The sequence below is a fragment of the Sus scrofa genome, chromosome 1 (assembly GCF_054392235.1).
Source record: "Sus scrofa isolate SSC_HxYL_T2T_F1_AM1 chromosome 1, Sscrofa_HxYL_maternal_Yorkshire_Landrace_v2.0, whole genome shotgun sequence".
Taxonomy (NCBI): Eukaryota; Metazoa; Chordata; class Mammalia; order Artiodactyla; family Suidae; genus Sus; species Sus scrofa.
Genome location: NC_139383.1, coordinates 203,726,412 through 203,746,528, shown reverse-complemented (window position 1 = coordinate 203,746,528; position 20,117 = coordinate 203,726,412). Strand labels below are relative to the sequence as shown.

General features: G+C 35.5%; 1 protein-coding gene across 15 annotated transcripts in view; it reads left to right on the top strand.

Moving 5' to 3' along the window:
* The window catches only part of AGBL1 (AGBL carboxypeptidase 1), a 1,231,135-nt gene that overhangs the window by 881,327 nt on the left and 329,691 nt on the right, over nucleotides 1-20,117 (top strand). For 12 of the 15 annotated variants that reach the window (XR_014820420.1, XR_014820412.1, XR_014820416.1 and 9 more), the window contains one exon: nucleotides 11,312-11,475. Coding sequence is in view for 9 of the 15 variants with exons in the window: in XM_084983081.1 (XP_084839207.1) it covers nucleotides 11,312-11,475 (164 nt within the window). In the remaining 6 variants the exon portion in view is untranslated. Of the gene's footprint in view, nucleotides 1-11,311; nucleotides 11,530-20,117 lie in introns of those variants that run through there. The other 3 variants (XR_014820434.1, XM_084983097.1, XM_084983107.1) reach the window with 1 other exon arrangement.

Here is a 20,117-nt window from a genome sequence, read left to right as displayed (position 1 = left end):
ATTGGTCTGTATGTCTGTTTTGGTACCAGGATCACTCTGTCGTGATGACTATGGCTTTGCAATATTGCCTGAAGTCTGGAAAAGTTATGCCTCTGATTGGTTTTTGTTCCTGAGGATTGCTTTGGCAATTCTGGGTCTTTAGTGGTTCCATATAAATTTTTGGATTGTTTGTTGTAGTTCTGTGAGAAATGCCATGTGTAATTTGATAGGGATTGCATTGAATCTATAGATTACTTTTTACAGTATTAATTCTTCCAACCCAGGAGCATGGAGTGTCTTTCCATTTCTTTGAATCCTCTTTAATTTCCTGGATTAATGTTTTATAGTTTTCAGCATTTAAGTCTTTCACCTCCTTGGTCAGGTGTATGCCCAGGTACTTGATTTTTTGGGGGTACAATTTGGAAAAGGTATTTTATTTTTTATTCACTTTCTGATATTTCATTGTTAGTATACATAAGTGCAACTGATTTCTGAATGTTAATTTTATATCCTGCTATTTTGCTGAATTTGTTGATCAGTTCAAGCAGTTTTTGGGTTGAGTCCTTAGGGTTTTGTATATATAGTTTCTTGTCATCTGCATCCAGTGACAATTTTACCTCTTCTCTTCCAGTTTGGATACCTTTTATTTCTTTTGTTTGTCTGATTACTGTGGCTAGAACTTACAGTACTGTGTTGAATAACAGTGGTGAAAGTGGGCATCCTTGTCTTGTTCCAGATTTTAGCTGGAAGGCTTTCAGTTTTCCTCCATTGAGTATTACATTTGCTGTGGGTTTGTTGTAAATGGCTTTTATTTTGTTAGACTGAAATGTATTTTCAAATTGTCCTTTAGAAACACTGCCACTCTGTATTTCTATTAGTAGGCTACTATGATAGTGCCTGTTTGTAAGCATGTACCAGTACATTTTGGGGATCAAGGGTAAAGGTGATTGAGAAGCAAGTCACGCTATTTTATTGTTAAATTAATTTACATTTCATATCAGGTGAAGTTAGCTTTTTCTTTATTAAAATTATGTTTATTGTTTCATTTGTAATATTTGTCTATTTAGATATTTTTTCAGTCATTAATATTTTCCTTTATGGTTTTTTTCTTTGAGGATATTCATTGAAAGATCTTCTTTTGACTTTTTTTAAAAATTTTATTTGAGTATAGTTGATTTCCATTTTAGGTGTATAGCAAAATGAAAGACCTTCTTTGTGTTTGAAAGTAATAAAACATATAAATCTATATTTTAGTATTTATTATTTTTTGATTTTTTTAACATTTAAATCTGTAATCAAATTAAATAATTTTTTATTTGCTGTAATATTTTTGCCTCAAATATTAACTGATTGTTTTTGTTTTAGCTCCATCATAATCATTTCCTGGTGACTTAAAAGGCGTCTGTATCATATTCAGACTTTTCACATATTCCAGGTTTTCGGTGCTTTCTGTATTCCCTTGATCTGCCATGTTATGCATCAATATCATAACATTAAATTATTGTAAATGTATGAGATTTTTGCCTATCTGTAAAGGTAAACCCTCATTATTATTTTTCACTCTTTACTTCAAAATTATTCCTGGGTATTTTTGCCATGTATTCTTCTAAAGTGGAATTAGTTTGCCAAGTCTGAAAATCCCTTTTGCTGTTTGATTTTCTATGCTTTTGTGGACTAATATGAGGATAATTGATATTGCATGCTATTTGTCCTTGCTTTCCCAGAATTCAGCATATTTCTTCATTTACTTAAGTTTTTCTTGTTGTCTCTTGGTAAAGTATTGAGATTTATCATATAACCCTTGGGGTATTTATTATTAATTCAATTCCTAGATATTTTATAGTTGTGTTGCCATTGTGAATGGAATTTTTATTATACTTAATAATTTATTTTGCTAGTTTATAGAGAGAAAATTGATTTTTGTATATTTAATTTGTTACCTGTCTACTTACTCAATTCTTGCCTTATATCTAATAGATTTTCTGTTTCAGTTGATTCCCTTGGTTTGTTTTAGTATATAATCAGTCTTCAAATAATGATAATGTGATTCCTTCCTTTCTAATAGGTATAACTCAGTTAATTTCTTATCTTATTGAATTGTTTGGAACTTGTTAAATAATGGTAAATAACAGTAGTGAGAGTAGGTCTCAGTTTTAATAAGGACTGTGTGTGACAGGTAAAATTTAGATTATTGATTTTATATAAGCCTTTGGTATTATTATTGATAATAATAAATATTCATATCATGTGAAATGGGCCAAGTAGTAATTTCATTTTTTCCTATGTATTAACTCACTGAATTTTCTCAGCAGATAGGTAGTGGTATTATTATCATTATTGTTATTCCCATTCTACAGATAAGAAAATTGAGGCACTTCCCAATGACCATATAGTTAGCACATATCAGCACTGGGGCTCATCTCCAGCAATCTGGGCTCCAGGGCCTATGTTTACACCCCATGGCATGCTGCCCTTTCAGGTTTAGAATGTGCCCTGGGAGGCTCATATACCAAGGTCAGTATCAGAGATGGATGCATATATCCAGAAGCTCCCTTCTGCCTTTTGACCTCTATGCAATACCATCTGTGTTAGTATATTTCCTAAGGGCATCAGCCTCATGTCATCCTTAGAAAAATACTCTCCAGATCATGCTGTGTAATTGTTTGGCTTGCTGCTTGATTTATGTGCTATAATGATTAGTTTTTTTAGTACTAAGTTTATGCTAATATTTTTCCATTTTTATTGTTATAATTGACATATAACATTATTAGTTTCAGCTATACAACATTATGATTTGATATATGTTTATATTGCTAAATGATGATCACAATGCCTTGTTAATATTCACCACCACACATAGTTACAATCTTCTTTGTGATGAGAACTTTTAAGGTTTACTCTCTTACAATTGTCAAATACATGCTATAGTATTATTTATATAGTTACCATGCTATACAATATATCTCCAGGACTTATTTATTTTATAATGAGAAGCCTGTAACTTCTGTACATTTTGCCCACCCTCCATCCCTTTCCTCTAGCAACCAACAATTTGTTCTCTGTATCTATAAGTTTGTTTGGTTATTTCAGATTCCACATATAAGTGAGACAGTATTTGTCTTTCTCTGATTTATTTCACTTAGCATAATGCCCGCAAAGTCCATCCACATTGCTACAAATGGCAGGATTTCCTTCTATTTTACGGTTGACTAATATTCTGATATATCTATATATTTCATTCTTTCTTCATTCATTCACTGATGGATACTTCACTTGTTTCATGTATTGGCTACTATAAATAATAAGGTTATAACAATACTTTAACAGAAATTCTGAAACATTTCCGTATCAATGTGCGGTTTGTGTTCAGCTCTTTCTCTTTTTTGGGTTTACTTTCCTGGGGCCCCCATGCCTAAACAACATTTTTGGGGAACAATATTTTTTCCTCCTATCTGTGCATTGTTGCTTCATTTTATTTGATATTTAGTGGTGCGAGCAAAGTTTACTAATTTTGATTATTTATAGGGATCTTTTTTAAATTTCTTTATATATATGTTTTTCTGCTGCACAGCATGGTGATCTTGATCTTTATTTTGTTTATTTTCATTAATTATAACTCATGTATTCGGTGAACCTGTTTTTTATCTGCATGGTGTTTACTTTTTTAATGAAAGGAGGTTATTTCTTCTTTCTCTGCATTCTTTTTTCCTCTTTTTCTTTTTCTTGGCATCTGTTATGACTACCATACTATTTAATCTGAAAGTCCAAGATCACTTTTCCTGAATCTGTTCTACAATTCTTATTTATATATTCAACTCATCATTTTTATCTAGTTTTTCCTTGAGATTTTGGAAAAATTCCTTGAGGTTGTCTTATACAAAACAAATTTTATTTTCTGCAATGAACAGTCAGTTAAGTATTTCCATTTGGCTTTTAGTTTAGAAATTGTATTTTTCATCTCAATTTTACAGTTTATTCTGAGCTCTTATTCCCTCATCATGCCTTTTGCTATACCTTCTTTAATGCAATGTACTTTGTGATTTCTCTCCAAAAATATAAAGGAAAAATCTCCCAGATTTGCCCCATTTCTGGCAGTAAATATATTTCCCAAAATGACATTTGTTTGGTGTCTTCTAAGTGTCACCCCCTTAACTATACTATTTCTATATAGGTGTAACGTATTCCTTCTATGTATTTTCATAGAGGGTGTTCAGTTATGCTTACTTTTATAAAAAAGATAGGCTTTTCTAGAAATTTTGTAGGTATTGGGGGCAGATCGTAATGCCTATCCACTTATAACTTTGGTTTGGGACACAAACAGAGGCCCATGCAAGATCTAAGGACTGATGGACAACTTACCACACAAAGCCAGGACTGTAAAGATGGCAACTGATGTCAGTAAACTACAATCTGTGAAGCAAAAATGGGTTTACTTGACTCCCTTGACCATGGCTTTGGGTAAAGTAGGAAAAGAACAGAAAAATCTTTATTCATAATTTTTCAACACAGACTCTCCTTGAAGCAGATTTGGAGTCATAATTCTGTTGTACACAGTAGCCCCAAAAGACCTCAAGCTGAATATTCTGCCTGTAACGATCCCTGTTTGGTTGTCCCCATGTGCCTAGGGGAGGAAAACACAAGTCTTTCTGGAGCTAAGGGCATTAAAACAATCCACCCTCGGGTTGCTGCTGTGGTGTGGGTTCAGCACCTGGCCCAGGAAACTTTCGCATGATGCAGGTCCTGTCACAAAAGGAGAAAAAAAAAATCCACAAAGGCTTTCTTTGAATTAAAAAAAAAATCAATTTAGAATTTTAAAGAATCATAAAATAGTTGAGCATGCCTACACTGTTATTGACATCAGACAGAAAAATAAAACCAAGAAATGATGCACACAAAGGCCATATACAGGAATAATCAGATAGAGAATATAAAATAACTGAGTCTACAGAGTTTCAGAGACAGTTTTTTTTATTAATTTTTTAACAAATATATTTATGTTTATTGTTACAAAATAAACTATTAAGATTTGGTGACAAAAATTTTCTAAGCTGGTGGTTTATCTGTTTCAGTAACTTTATTTTTTAATAGTTATTTCCCCAATACAGTTTTTTTCTACTGTACTCCATGGTGACCCAGTTACACATGCATGTACACATTCTATTTTCTCACATTATCATGCTCCATCATAAGTGACTAGACATAATTCCCAGTGCTACACAGCAGGATCTCATTGCTAATCCATTCCAAAGGCAATAGTTTGTATCTATTAACCCTAAGCTCCCCAACCACCCCACTTCCAATCCCTCCCCCTTGGAAACCACAAGTCTATTCTGCAAGTCCATGATTTTCTTTTCTGTGGAAAGGTTCATTTGTGCCTTATACTAGATTCCAGATATAAGTGATATCATATGGTATTTGTCTTTCTCTTTCTGACTTACTTCACTCAGTATGCGAGTCTCTAGTTCCATCCATGTTGTTGCAGATGGCATTATTTCATTCTTCTTTATGGCTGAGTAGTATTCCATTGTGAATATATACCACCTCTTCCTATCCAATCATCTGTCAATGGACATTGCGTTGTTTCCATGTCTTGGCTATTGTGAATAGTGCTGCAATGAACATGCGGGTGCATGTGTAGAGACAGTTTTTGAGATGGATGAGTTAAAGAGAAGCGTCAATAAAGCTGTGGAGATAATTATTAAAATGGAATATTGATGTTAAAAATGTTCAGAATCACAGTGTTAGATATAAAAAATATAAAGTTAAGAGACATGGAGGAAAAAAAAAAAAAAGGAGTTCCTGTCGTGGTGCAGTGGTTAACGAATCCAACTAGGAATCATGAGGTTGCGGGTTTGATCCCTGGCCTTGCTCAGTGGGTTAACGATCCGGCGTTGCCGTGAGCTGTGGTGTAGGTTGCAGACGCGGCTCGGATCCAGTGTTGCTGTGGCTCTGGCGTAGGCCGGTGGCTGCAGCTCTGATTCAACCCCTAGCCTGGGAACCTCCATATGCTGTGGGAGCGGCCCAAGAAATAGCCAAAAAAGACAAAAAAAAAAAAAAAAAAAAAGAGAGACATGGAGGACAGAGTAAAAAGGTATAAGTTTAATAGAAATGTTAGGCTCATTGCTGATTTTCTTGATTTTTTTCTTCTTTCCAAGAGATAATGAGTGACATTTTTAAATGAACAAATGAAAGACACCAATCTGTAGGGTCACTAAATTACACATAACGGAAAGAAAAATCTGAAAGTATTTCTGATTATGAAAGATAGAACACCCTATGAACCACAAAATGGGAATTATATAGATTTTTTGGCATGCTATATAGATTTTTTAAACATAATTCTAGGGAGCAATAATTTTAAAAGTATTTTGTACATGAATATTTTCTTCATAATATTATAGAGACCCCCCACAAATGTTTATGTATTATTGGCAAATCATAGCAATAGTATCTAAAAGTATATTTGAGGGGTCTTCATTTCTAAATCTTCACCAGAAATCACAGAATTATGTGCTTTGTATTTTGCTTTATCCTTCTATCATAAACATTTTCCATGTTAAATTTATATTATAATTATCACTTTAATGACTTTACTATAGCTCATAAAATGTATCCCACTATAATTTCCTTAGTGATTTTTCCTTATTAAATATTTAGAGCTTTATTTCTCTCAAATATTAATTATTGTATATAATCTTGACATACTATGCATATTATGCATATAGCCTCCCTTTTATTTAGAGTAAATTCCTTAGGAAAATTTCTCAGAAGTGATGTTATCATGTCAAATAGTCATTGTACTTTGATATGTGCCAGGTTTTACTACAAGGGTCATCACTAAGCATTATAAATTTGAATATACACATATATATGTATATAGATACATGTATGTATATATATGTATATATACATTATATGTATATATAAAGTTTGTTGAGTATAAGAGGCATTTTTATTTTAGTGATAAAATAAAATTCTTATGTTTGCCTTTTGATTATTTTTCCTCTTTTGCTCACCAATTTTTCAGTGCTTATTGTTTATAAACTTATCTTTTGTAGATCTTATATTTGTCTTACCAATATATACTTTTCTGCAATAACACCAATATTAAAATATGTAATTTTCTGTCATAACAAATATTTTTCACATATTGATATTTTAAAATTATATGAGGATGAGGGTAGTAGCCAATTTTAGTATCAAATATACTTAGGAATTTAACTTATATGGGGCAGATTGTCAAGGAAAGTTAAACAAAAAAAATGCAAAGGATTATGCCAGTGAGTTTCACTACCAATGTGGTGAACAGATGGAGGCTTCTACTTTCTAATAGTGTTGTTATCTGAACATTAGTGTGATAGACATTGTTCATTGGCTCACCAGTGCCTGCTTCCAACACTCTTCTGTGTCTCTTTTAAAAGGGATGAATAAGCTAAAATATTCAGTTACCAGATGAATATAAAGCTGAAGTGCATTTATTACATAGTTCTGGCCAATTCAGTGTAAGCAAGAGTATGCTGGTACCTCCTCCCCACTCTGTCTCTCTCTCCTTTTCCTTCCTTGAATGGTGATGTGCTGGTCAGATCTGCAGCAGCCACCTTACAATCATGATGAGAAAACCAGAAGAATGGCTGAATAAAGTGGCACTGATTTTATTAAAACACTGAAATAATGCCACAAACTTCCTATCCCCTAGAAATTATGACATGCAAAAAATAAAACCCCATTTTATGTTTAAGCCACTATAGTTAGGCTTTCTGTTAATGTCTGTGGAAAACAAATCCCAGTTAACACAATTAAGCTGAGGAAGAGGAAAACTGGGTCTCTATTTTACTGACACACTTTTAAACTAGCCTAAAGCCAGATTTATTTATAAACTTGCTGCTATGAGTCCATGGTAACTGGCCAAAGCATATAACAGAATTTCTAAATTTTATCTACCATTTCTTGGATCATATCAAGAGAGTGAATACATCTCCTGGAGCAAAAATTAAATAATTTAAATGCTCATGGAAAACAATAGGAGAACATAATTTATAGACTTTCTTACACTCGCTACCCAGAGAAATAAAGTCCTATCCATTTAACAAATACAGTAAGTATCCAAGAGGCACTCCATACATGCTTCTCCATATCCATGAATTTATAGCCATTACTTACCTATTTATAACATACTGAGGACATGTCATATAAGAGGCTGTGTGTTCCATGCCAGGGATGTAAATAAACAGATACTGCTCAGTGCTTGCCTTTGAGTACCTCACTCTGGGGTGGAGGTTGGAGGTAAGAATAGGCCGTTTGGATAAACAGATTTTTTGTTGTTGTTGTTAGGGTTTTTTTTTGTTTGTTTTTGTTTTTGTTTTTGTCTTTTCTGGGGCCGCTCCCATGGCATATGGAGGTTCCCAGGCTAGGGGTCTAATCGAAGCTGTAGCCGCCAGCCTATGCCATAGCCACAGCAATGCAGGATCTGAGCCGTGTCTGCAACCTACACCACAGCTCACGGCAATGCCGGGTCCTTAACCCACTGAGCAAGGCCAGGGATCGAACCTGCAAACTCATGGTTCCTAGTTGGATTTGTTAACCACTGTGCCACGACGGGAACTCCTAAACAGATATTTTTGATACTGTGTGAGAATAAAAATCATAGAGTCATAAAGTGAGATTCACTGAAGAGGGCAAAATGGGCTGAATGTTCCCCAAGACCCCATGGTCAAATAAGTGTTATAAGTTCCTTTATTCAAGGTCTTCTGGACTCGTTGTTTCATATATTTATTCATTTGTTCATTTATTTCTTTAATTTTCTTTATACAGCTGCACCTGTGGCATATGGAAGTTCCCAGGCTAGGGGTCAATTCGGACCTGCCGCCGCAGGCCTATGACACAGCCACAGCAACACCAGATCCAAGCTGCATCTGTAACCTACACCACAGCTCATGGCAACATGGGGTCCTTAACCCGCTGAGCGAGGCCAGGGATTGAACCCACATCCTCGTGGACATTGTATTGGGTCCTTAACCCATTGAGCCACAACAGGAACTGAACTAGTCATTTTATGATAGCAATCACTGGCTGAAATAAATGAACCAATATCTGAAATCTGAGACTTTTTGCATTATTTAAAAGTTATTATTCTGTCTGTTGCTGTGCAGAAGTCAACTGTTATGAAGGAATTGCCTCGGCCCCATCAATCTGGCCTATGCTCTGAGATTAATTTCCCCCAGGACTTTTCCTTCCTTTGAGCTGTAATCTGCTCTACTGGATACTGGGTAACAGGTGTGCTGCTTGTCCCCCGGGGCTGGATTCTTCTTCACATCCTCCTTGTTTACCCACCTTGGCCACAAGGTGGGCACTGACCAAGGATGAATGTGTGACCTCCACTTCATTTCTCTCCCTTTCAAGCCAGGCATTCTAGAATAAAGAAAAGCAGCCAGGATGAGGGATTGAGGAAAAGTATCAGACCGCAGAGCTGTCTCTGGGAAGAGACTGAGATGTTTTTCTCTCTTTAAAAAGTGATCTTTTCGATTGACTTAAGGAAAATAACTTGTTAAACATCTGTCTTTCCCCTCCCACTGCTGTTGTTTACAGAGGAACAGATTTCCCTTAACTCTGAAATAACATCTCCTTTCTTTAGGAAAACAGGTGTCCAAACATAGAACAAATCACATTTTTTTTTTGTCTTTTTAGGGCCACACTCGTGGCATATGGAGGTTCCCAGGCTAGGGGTCTAATTGGAGCCGTAGCTACCAGCCTACGCCAGAGCCACAGCAATGCCAGATCCAAGCTGCATCTGCAACCTACACCGCAGCTCATGGTAATGCCGGATCCTTAACCCACTGAGCAAGGCCAGGGATCGAACCCACAACCTTATGGTTCCTAGTTAGATTCATTAACCACTGAGACATGATGGGAACTCCCGCAAATCACATTTTTAAGCAGTTGAAATAAGTTGAGGACTTTACACATTGCTTTATTCTTTTACTTGTAAATTCTTTTGTGACACAATTTCCCTTTTTGGAACTTTGTTTTTCCTTGGGACCCTATGGCCAGTCTTTTAAAATTTGTATTATCACATCCCTCTCTGCTATATCATTATTCTCTGGATGGAAAAATCTTTTTTTTAAAAAATGTAATATTCAACTATTCTTTTTCATTTATGTGAAATGTGCTTTATAAACATGAAGATCTCAGGACCACATAAATTCTGTGATATTAAACATCTTTTATAAGAAGAAAGAAAGAGAAATTGAACTGATGTTGATTAATATTGTGGGGACTTTGACATGTGCCTTATTGTGACATATCTGAGTGTATGGAGAGGAGAATTATTATCCTTTTATGAATGAGAAAATCAAGGCTAGTGGAGTTCATCTATCTAGGATCACACATTCAGAAAATAGTAAAATCAGTATTCAAACCAAACTTTTATCTAACTTCTCAAACCATGCACTCTACCTCTGCATGTAATAAAGTCCCTCCTAGTCCAGACATAGTACTTTGTTGAGTAGTTAAGTCAGAATCAACTTATGAGTCTCACTTACCAGCTGGGAGGCCATGGCTAAAGTATCAGTTCTGAGGGTCTAAAGCGCCCTCTGTGTGGAATGGAGACACTAACTTTACCCACCTCACAGGACTTTGATAAAGATTCACTGAGTTGATGCATGTAAAAGGGCTCAGAACAGACTGGCACATGTAAGTGCTCAATGATGTCATTCATTGTTACTATCATCTGTTACTTTGTGAATAGCATAGAGTAAATGTCATGGCTTTGCTCCCATGTGTTTTCTCAGTACAGCTGAATAGGTGATTCTAAATAAATGGTATTTTTGTCTATTTCATTATTTATTTATTTATTTTCAAGTTTTAGTATTTGTACCTGAAGGATCTCCCTCACTCTTCTCCATTGGCTGGTAAATTTATGGGAGAGAAAAGGTATCTTTTTGTAAAATTGTTTACAAACTTCTGTTTCAGCTGTGAAACCCTTTTGTAACATACAGATAGAAGCTCCACTGCATTATCTAAAGTGGAGGGAGGTGACTCCTATATCTCCATGCACCTGCTGCCCTTTAGTACCACTACCCTCTCATTATGTCTTAGAGGTACTTCTGGGAAAACCTGAAGGTTGATGTAATGCAGGCTGAGAACTACTAATCCACAAGCACACAACAGAACACAGTGGACTGCAACTGCATACTATTATTAATTAATAGAATTAAAATACAATTAATTCATAATTTCTGTGATAGGTCCATGTCCAGGAGTCCTTCCTCCTAAACTCAGATGGTCTTCATTTCGTTTCCATCCCACACTCACCGTGGACTGCTTTAACTGACAGGGTCTACAGTTTGGTACCCGTGAACTGGAAGAGATGGGAGCCATGTTCTGCTTGGGCCTCCTCATCTTGGAACTCAAGTCTGTAAGCTGCAGCCATCAGCTCCTGACCCGCGCAGCAACTCTACTGAATGCCACAGAGGAATCTCTGGACCACCACCTCCAACGGTAAGAGGCTTACAGTTTGAACCTTTGTGTTTCCATCAGAGAATATCTCAAAAATGAAAGTTGAACGGACCTGTGGTTCTTTGACAAAGAGAAAATATGGAGGAGCTGTCAAAGTTGAAGGTAGGCCAGCAGGGCTCTGCTGGAACCAGACTCGGGACTTTTGCACTTCTGGGTGAAAATGAGGGTCTTGCTTACCTGTGCAAAAGGATGCAAATATAAAACTGCATACATTTCTAAACAAGTCTTTTATTAAGTTTTGCTCATGTCTAAGATGATGCAGCTTAGCGACACACATGCATGTTGACTTATGTTTGACAGTTATGTGTTTATCTGTGTATAATAGGTATCATTTTGGAGTCAAAAAAAAAAAAAGGTTGTCTCACGACTAATCGCTAGACTCTTGGGGACAAGAAATGTTTTCATCTTTCCATCCTTTGATAGCAGCATTCCATGTCAGAATTCGTGGTGATAGTTGATGCATTGGCCTGGAGAAGCTGACTCACAGCCATATAGGAAAACTGGGGTGTCTTGGTGAGGGTCTTTAGTGAACCAGGAGAGGGAGAACTGTTGTTTACATAAGCCCTTTGGATGGCCTGTGCTGGGGACAAGTTTTATTCAGGAGGCAAGAAGGGAAGCTGTAAGGGTCATGGGAGAAAAGAGAGTATCGAGTATCGAGAAACTTCAGAGGACAGCAAGAAGACTAAGTGGTTGTCTACACTTTGAGGAAAGGAATGGAGGGGGAATTGAGCTGTTGCAGGAGGAAGTGCTCGATAGTAAATGAGGAAGCATCCTCATCATAAACTTCATGTCCAAAGGCAGGGAAAACACCGTTAATACCAGGGCCTCTTCTTTCTAGCGCGTTTTCACTAATTTTCCTCCTGCTACATTTAGGCTGCCATTCCAATGTGGCTTCTCACAAAATGCCTAGTCTAGCTGAGAAAGATCTAGCAGCTTAAATTAATAGTACTTTGGAAGGCTCTGGTTTCTCGGAGACTTAATACCTAAGTGCAGAATTTACTTGCTTATCACATGGTGCTATAGATCATAGACTGCCGAGACTTAAGTCAATCCAGATCTCTTTCCTCACTAGAGACATTGCATCCAGGTCTTTTGTTTTTATTTCAGGGCCACTTCCATCTGCCCCTGCTCCCTTCAACTCCCCTCAGCCCCCAAAGCCTGGGCATGCTTGGCATCCTGGTTGTGTTTCAGTCTCTCCTCCTGACAGCAAGTGCTTCCATCTGCCAGGATGGATATATCAACTTGTCTTTTCATCTCTGGCTTTGCTAAGCTATCCTGGGTTCAGGCATGCTTGCATTTTCTTTCTTTCTATTACCCCCCCCACCTTTCCTCAACTCCTCATTGAGGGAAGATTGAGCAGACCTGGCATTGCTTGCTTTCCCTGAATTGATTGTTCCCGTCTCTTTGATCCAACGCAGTGAGGATTAGTTGCCTGTAAACTGGAACAAGAAGAAATCTATCAAAAAGTGCCTTTTCTAATTCGAGTCTAAAGAATTTGGTGTCAGCCTGCAAACACCATGGTTGCTGTGTGGGTTATCATAAGAACATGGTGTTTGTTACCTCCAAACTATCCTACACAGCAAACTATTAATTTTTCAGTTGCAACCTGTCCAAGGGCACTAGAGGCTGAAGTCCTCCCATGACGTGTGACCCTTCTCAGGTGCATGCAGATTCTTTAAGGGCAGGATACCTACACATAGGATGCGATTAATACATTTGAATAATACCTGTATACTCTTTAAATAGAGTTCAGTTAAATTTGAAAGGCATGGAGAGCAGCAGGATGAAAACTGCCTGTTTCAAGCGCATACTTATATCATAATACATTTTTCTATTCATGGAGGCAGTCGATCAAAACAAATGGTGATTTTTGCCTAAAGGCCTTGAGAACTACATGGTTGAGGGGAAAATCACACTGAGAATGTCTTGACCCAGAAAACATTCCTGCCAGTAAGTGTATGTTCATTAAAGGATGGCAGAGGGAAACTTAATAAAATAATATTTATTAGTCTGAAACCGGCAGCAAGCTGTTTGAGTACCTTTGATTCATTTCTGATGAACAGGAGATATAAGAATAAGCAGAGTAAATCCTAGGAATTGTGTTAACAACAGGGTTCTTATTATAATACAAAGGGTGTAACTAATGTTTGTCAATACAATGGTCCATATTTAAAGAGAAGACCTCTATTCCCCTGCCCCCCACCCCTGCGTCTTTTCCTTGGTGTGTTGGTCTCTTTTGGTATAACAGGGGTCTATACTTCAGGAAGATTCTTCTTTTCTTGCACAGAAAGAAACACTACAGACAAAGGGTGGGGGAGGGCTCTTACCTGAAAGTCTGCCTAAAATAAATGTGAGAAAAAACATGGTATTTTGAGACTCCTGGATCAAGAAGGCAGCATTAACCCCTGGGAGTGATCTACTGGGAAGATAAAGCATGGCTCTATGCCCTGGACATCATGTTTTTTGACAATAGGTTTCATGCCTCATTTACCACAAAAACAATTAGAATGTAGTCAACATCCACAGCACAACTCACCATTTTTCATGAGTGGAGAAAGGGCAGAATGGTGGATGTTTGCCCAGTGGCTGAAGCTTAAAATGAAGTACATGCACTCTTTGTTTTGGTTTTTCTTTTACAGCTCTCTTCTTCCCACTTACTCATCTAAGCAATGTCTGCAGACTCATTAAAGCATCTTTTGATCTGTCCTTTCCTCTTTCTTTCTCCTTCGTGTCTCAATCTCATCTCTGGAAATAATTGCATGTGCACTGCAGGAATGCTAAACTGCTTCTTCAGGAGGGGCCATTTATCCATTGTGACAGATCTTTTGCAAAGTCATTTAACGGTTTTGCCAAGTCAGCCACTGTTCATCTGGATTTGTATCCCTCCATTGCCTTTCTCTTCTCAGCTGGGCTCTTTCTCTCCATTTGTCTCTCCATTAATAATGACAGAAAGCTCAGAGTCTCCAAGCCAAGCCTCAGCAATAGCTCTACATCTCGCTTATTCTCCCAAATTACAGTCCCATTGCATTAACTGGGGCTCCCCCTTAGCATCAAGAGAAGATGGTTTAATTCTCTCTTTGCCTTTAATGGGACAATATGGAAAAAATAAAATTCTTTCATAGACTTTAGAAAACCTGATTATACTTTTTAATAATTAAATAACTTGATTTTCATTGACAACAAATATAGTTTTTTCTTGCTGAATATTTTCTTGCTGAATAAGAAAGAAGAATTTGGAAATCAAACAAACATAAAAGGACAACCATACTCCTGTCTTCAATCACTCATAATCCAGCTACCTATAGACAACCATTGCTAATATTGTGGTGAGATTAGATTACTTTTCCACCTATAAATAAATAGATAAAAAAAACCCTCAACAACAATATATAGGTGTCCCTTTACTTGTGACTTTACAACAACTGTTTCTTTTTTTAATAGCCTTGACTTTTTAGAGGATTTTTAGTTCACAGAAAGACTGAGAGGCAGGAACAAAGATTTTCCATATGAACCTGCCCCCACACATGCACATCTTTCCCCATTATCCACTAGAGTGGTGAATTTGTGACAATTGATGAACTGACATTGACACATTATTATTACCTTGAGTCCAGAATTTACATTAGGGTCCACTCATGGTATTAATCATTTAATACATTTACATTTGGACAAATGTAAAATGATATGTGTCCATCATTACAGTACTGTTCAGAGTAGTTCTACATCCCTAAAAATCCACTATGCTCCCTCTATCCACCCCTTTCTCCCTGCAAACCTTTGTTAGCCATGGATTTTTTATGCTGTCTCCATAGTTTTGCCTTTTCCAAAATGTCATAGAGTTGGAATCGTATAGTATGTACAGTATGTATCCTTTACAGGTTATTTTTCTCTTGGAAATATATATTTAAGTTTCTTCTATGTCTTTTCACAGATCATTTCCTTTTAGCACTGAATAATACTCCGTGGTCTGGATATATCTTAGTTTATCCACCCACCTACTGAGGGACATCTTGGTTGCTCCCAAGTTTTGACAGTTATGAATAAAACTGCTATAAGCATCTGCATGCAGATTTTTGTGGGGACATAAATATCCAGCTCACTGGGTAAATGCCAAGAGAGTGATTACTGGGTTATATGGTACGAGTATGTTTAGTTTTGTAAGGAAGTGCCAAAAAACTGGCTGTACCATTTTGCATTACCACCAGCAATGCATGAGAGTTCATGTTGCTGCGTATCCTTGTCAGCATTTGATGTGGTCAGTGTTCTGGGTTTTGGCCCTTCTAGTATGTGTGTAGGAGTATCTTATTTTTTTCCTTTCTTTTCTTTCTTTCTCCCTTCCTTCCTTCCTTCCTTCCTTCCTTCCTTCCTTCCTTCCTTCCTTCCTTCCTTCCTTCTTTCCTTCCTTCTTTCTTTCTTTCTTTCTCTCTGTTTCTCTGTTTCTCTCTTTCTTTCTTTTTGGCCTTTTTAGAGCCACACCAGAGGCATATGGAGGTTCCCAGGCTAGGGGTCAAATCACAGCTGTAGCTGCTGGCCTATGCCATAGCCACAGCAACACCAGATCCAAGCCACATTTGTGATCTATACCACAGCTTGCGGAAATGCCAGATCCATAACCCACTGAGCAAGGCCAGGGATTGAACCTGCATCCTCATGGATACTAGTCAGATTCGTTTCCACTGAGCCACGATGGGAACTCCGTCTTATTATTGTTTTAATTTACATTTCCCTGATGACACAGAATGTAGAGCATCTTTTCATATACCTATTTGCCATTTGTATATTTTCCTTAGTGAGGTGACTTAAGGTCATTGATCCATTTTTTACTTAAGTTGTTTTCTTATTTTGAGTGTTAAAAGTTCTTTGTATATTTTGGATAATAGTCTTTTATTAGATATGATTTTTGCCAATATTTACTTCCAGTCTGTGGCTTGTCTTTCATTCTCTTTGCAGTATCTTTCACAAAACAGAAATCTTTAATTTTAATAAAGTATAGCTTAAAAATTCTTTCTTTCATGGATCATGCCTTTGGTGTTATATCTAAAAAAAAAAATAATTGCCAAAACCAAGGTTGTCTAGATTTTCTCCTACCTCATTTTCTAGATACTCAGGTTGTTCCTACATTAAAATTTCTGAGTGAAAATGGTGCTCTTTTAATTTACAGTTTGATCTTTTCTGATACAGATTACATGCTTCTTTATCATAAGTATTCCCTTTTACAATACATTTCCAAATAATATCCTTTGTTCTTTATTCTTTTAATAATCATTTTATAATTTATATTTATATTTAATTTCAATTTCTGTATTAAAGATATTTAAATTCTGTTTGTCATGGATATTTCAAATATTTTCCCATTTACCTTTCATGTTTTTTATGTAGTTTATTTGGCTTTGGATGTATTTGTTTTTACATAGATGTGTTTTTCAATCTTTTCCTTTGTTTCTTTTACTTTTGGTAAACTTACCTGCCTCAGTCTAATAAGAAATAATTCACATGCACTGTAAGAATGTGTTCATTTATCTGTAATTAAACTGAGGTAGATAAGTTTATAATTAGTATACTTATATATTATCATTTATTTTCCATTTTTTACTATTGAATAAATCTGTATTTCTAAATTGTTAACTACCTGCCCTACTAATTACTTAATAATCCATCATTTAACATTGATTAATAATGTCAGCTTATTATACAGTATTGTATAGTATTTACATGTGCATATTACCTGGTATATTCTTTTGGTTTTATATTCTGTTCCATTAATCTATGTACTAGGACCACATAGTTTTAGTGTAGCTGTATAATTTAAACATACAGTGCTGCAGGCACCACCTCAATAATATCGTTTAACATACATACACATTTATACATGCTTATAGTTGCCAGTTATGTATTTATATGTGTATTTGTTTAAAAATGTGCTTTACTGTTTTTCTTTTTAAACTTTCACCTAAAAACTCTATAAAGGGTTAGCTGCCAACTATTGGGATCTCAACTCGAATTGTATTAAAATTATAGATTTTTTTCATCTATTCACTATTTACCTACATAATGTTTTCAAAATCTGGTATTTTTTTTCATTTATTCAGATCTTCTTTGATATTCACAAAATATTATAGAGGTTCTTTTGTACCTTTTTTCATGCACCTCCTGGATATATTACTATACACTTTCAATGTTAATATTTTAAATTTTCTTGATACTCTAAAAAGGATCTTTTTCATCACATTTTTGTGTGTCTTAATTATAATGGAAAATTTTTGATTATTTGTTCATTTATAATTTCACTGAACTCTGTAGTTATACTGGGACATGTTTCCCTAGATTTTTTTGTTTTTCTAGATCAATCGTATTATCATTTATACATTTTGACAGTTAGGTTTGCTTACTTTAAAAAATTAATTAAATTACAGTTGATTTATAATGTTCTGTCAATTTGTGCTTTATAGAAAATTGACCCATTCATATATATACATATATATATATATATATATGTATAAACACACACACATATTCTTCTTCTCATATTATTTTCCATCATGTTCTGCCCCAAGTGATTGGATATAGTTCTCTGTGCTATAGAGTAGAACCTCATTGCTTATCCATTTTAATGTAGTTTGCATCTGCTAACCCCAAACTCCCATCCCTCCCATTCCCTCCTGCTTACTTTTTTGTTTGTTTATTTGTTTTTAATTTTATGGCCACACCCCCAGCACATGGAAGGTCCTAGGCCAGAGATTAAATCTGAGCTCCAGCTGTGACCTATGCTGCAGCTGTGGCAACACCGGATCCTTAATCCACTCTGCTGGAACCAGAGTTTTAACCTGCACCTCTGCAGCAACCTGAGATGCTGCAGTCTGATTCCTAACCCGTTGCACCATAGCAGGAATTCCCTGCTTACTCTTTATTCTTATCTAAAACCTTGCCCAGTTTTGAGAACAGACTTTAAAGACTATGATTCTATGGGCATCTTCATGACTATGAACCTCATGTCAAAATGAGTTTGACTCCAAGAAATGTCTGTTCACTTGATATTAATGTTCAATGTCTTCTTTATTGTTATTTTTTCTTAGCTTAATAATTAAAAAATCATGATTGGATAGTGATTTTTATCTTTTTTTGTATCTAGAAAAATGATTATTACTTTGAATTAATAATTTTAAATTATGTTAATTTATTTTAAAATATATACTCATCCTTGTAAATCAAAGGAAAAGGCATTTGACTGTGGTCTCAAATATTATTTATCATGGATATTGATGTTATTTACTGTGAATTGAAGAGTTTTGTGCCCATAGTTGTGAGTAAAGTGTATATCATTCAATCATTTGAAATACTTTAAATTTCCTAAAATATTTCCTGGAACATATACATTTTAAACATACACATACTTCTTGTCTAGCCATCTGTATCTCATATGTTTGAAACAAAAATATTATTTTTTCACTTTTTTATTTTCCCACATAAGACATATATGTGGCATTTGTATTATTTTATAGTCATACACGGATCACTTTAAATTTCAATTTTATGTTTAATTACTTGCATTGTTTATCCCTATCCATTCTATTTAATCACACCCTCATTCTTGTTTCTATATTAATTCATCTTATATTTTTGCTACAGAACACTTTAATATTTTTTGGTAAGTAAATTAATAGTATGCTTTTGGTATATTAGTATATATGTGAATATCTTCTTTCCTTTTCATAGGAGTTCCACTTTGCCTACCTAGAAATTCCATTAAAACAATAAATGGTTTGGTTTACTCTGATATTTAGTTTACAACAATGGTTCAGTTTACTCTGATAATAGTTTACAACAGTGGTTCAGTTTACTCTGATATTTAATCCTATATGTGGTCAGATAAAATGACATTTTCTTTGTATATATACCCTATTGATCTCTACCTTAATAGTTCACTAACTAAAATTTCTTCTCCTACTACATCAAAAATATTTCATTCCTTTTCATTCCTTTTTAGGTTTAAGTCCTTTTGATTCATTTTGAATTCAAACACCCCGTCTTTTTCTAACATGTCTTTAACTTATAAGGTAGCAGTGTTTTCATGCTAAATCTTTGTTTTCTCTCTCTGGAGTTTTTGATAACTGCTCTCCAACCTATGTATCTGTCATCTCTTCTCCTCTCATCATTTTTACCTTCTCTTAATACCAAATTCTGGAAGCACATCTAAAGTTTGTCCTCCTAGATTGTTTTCTGCAGCATTGTCTATCCTCATTTCTGATATTTTTTATTTTCAGTCATTTTACATTTAGGTTTCATTGCACCTATTTCTTTCATCAGTTTCTCTTTTTTTTTTTCATGCTTGCAATATAGCCAGCTGTCTTTCTGTTTGAATTATCGTTTCACTTAATGCTTCATGGATTTCATTTTTCTTGAATTTTCCTGATACCTGAACAGCAACTACCTAATTCTGGTTTCTGTTTCCTGTGGCTAATCACTTTCCATAGTTCACTTTTGCTCTGTGGGTTAAGTAAGATATTCATCTCCGTGTACATGGCAGAAGTTTCACCCTGTGGATTGTTATGATTCTTCCCTCCTCATTTTTCAACTTATACTTTATTATTTTTTTATTTACTCATCTTCGAATCATGAGAGCTCTG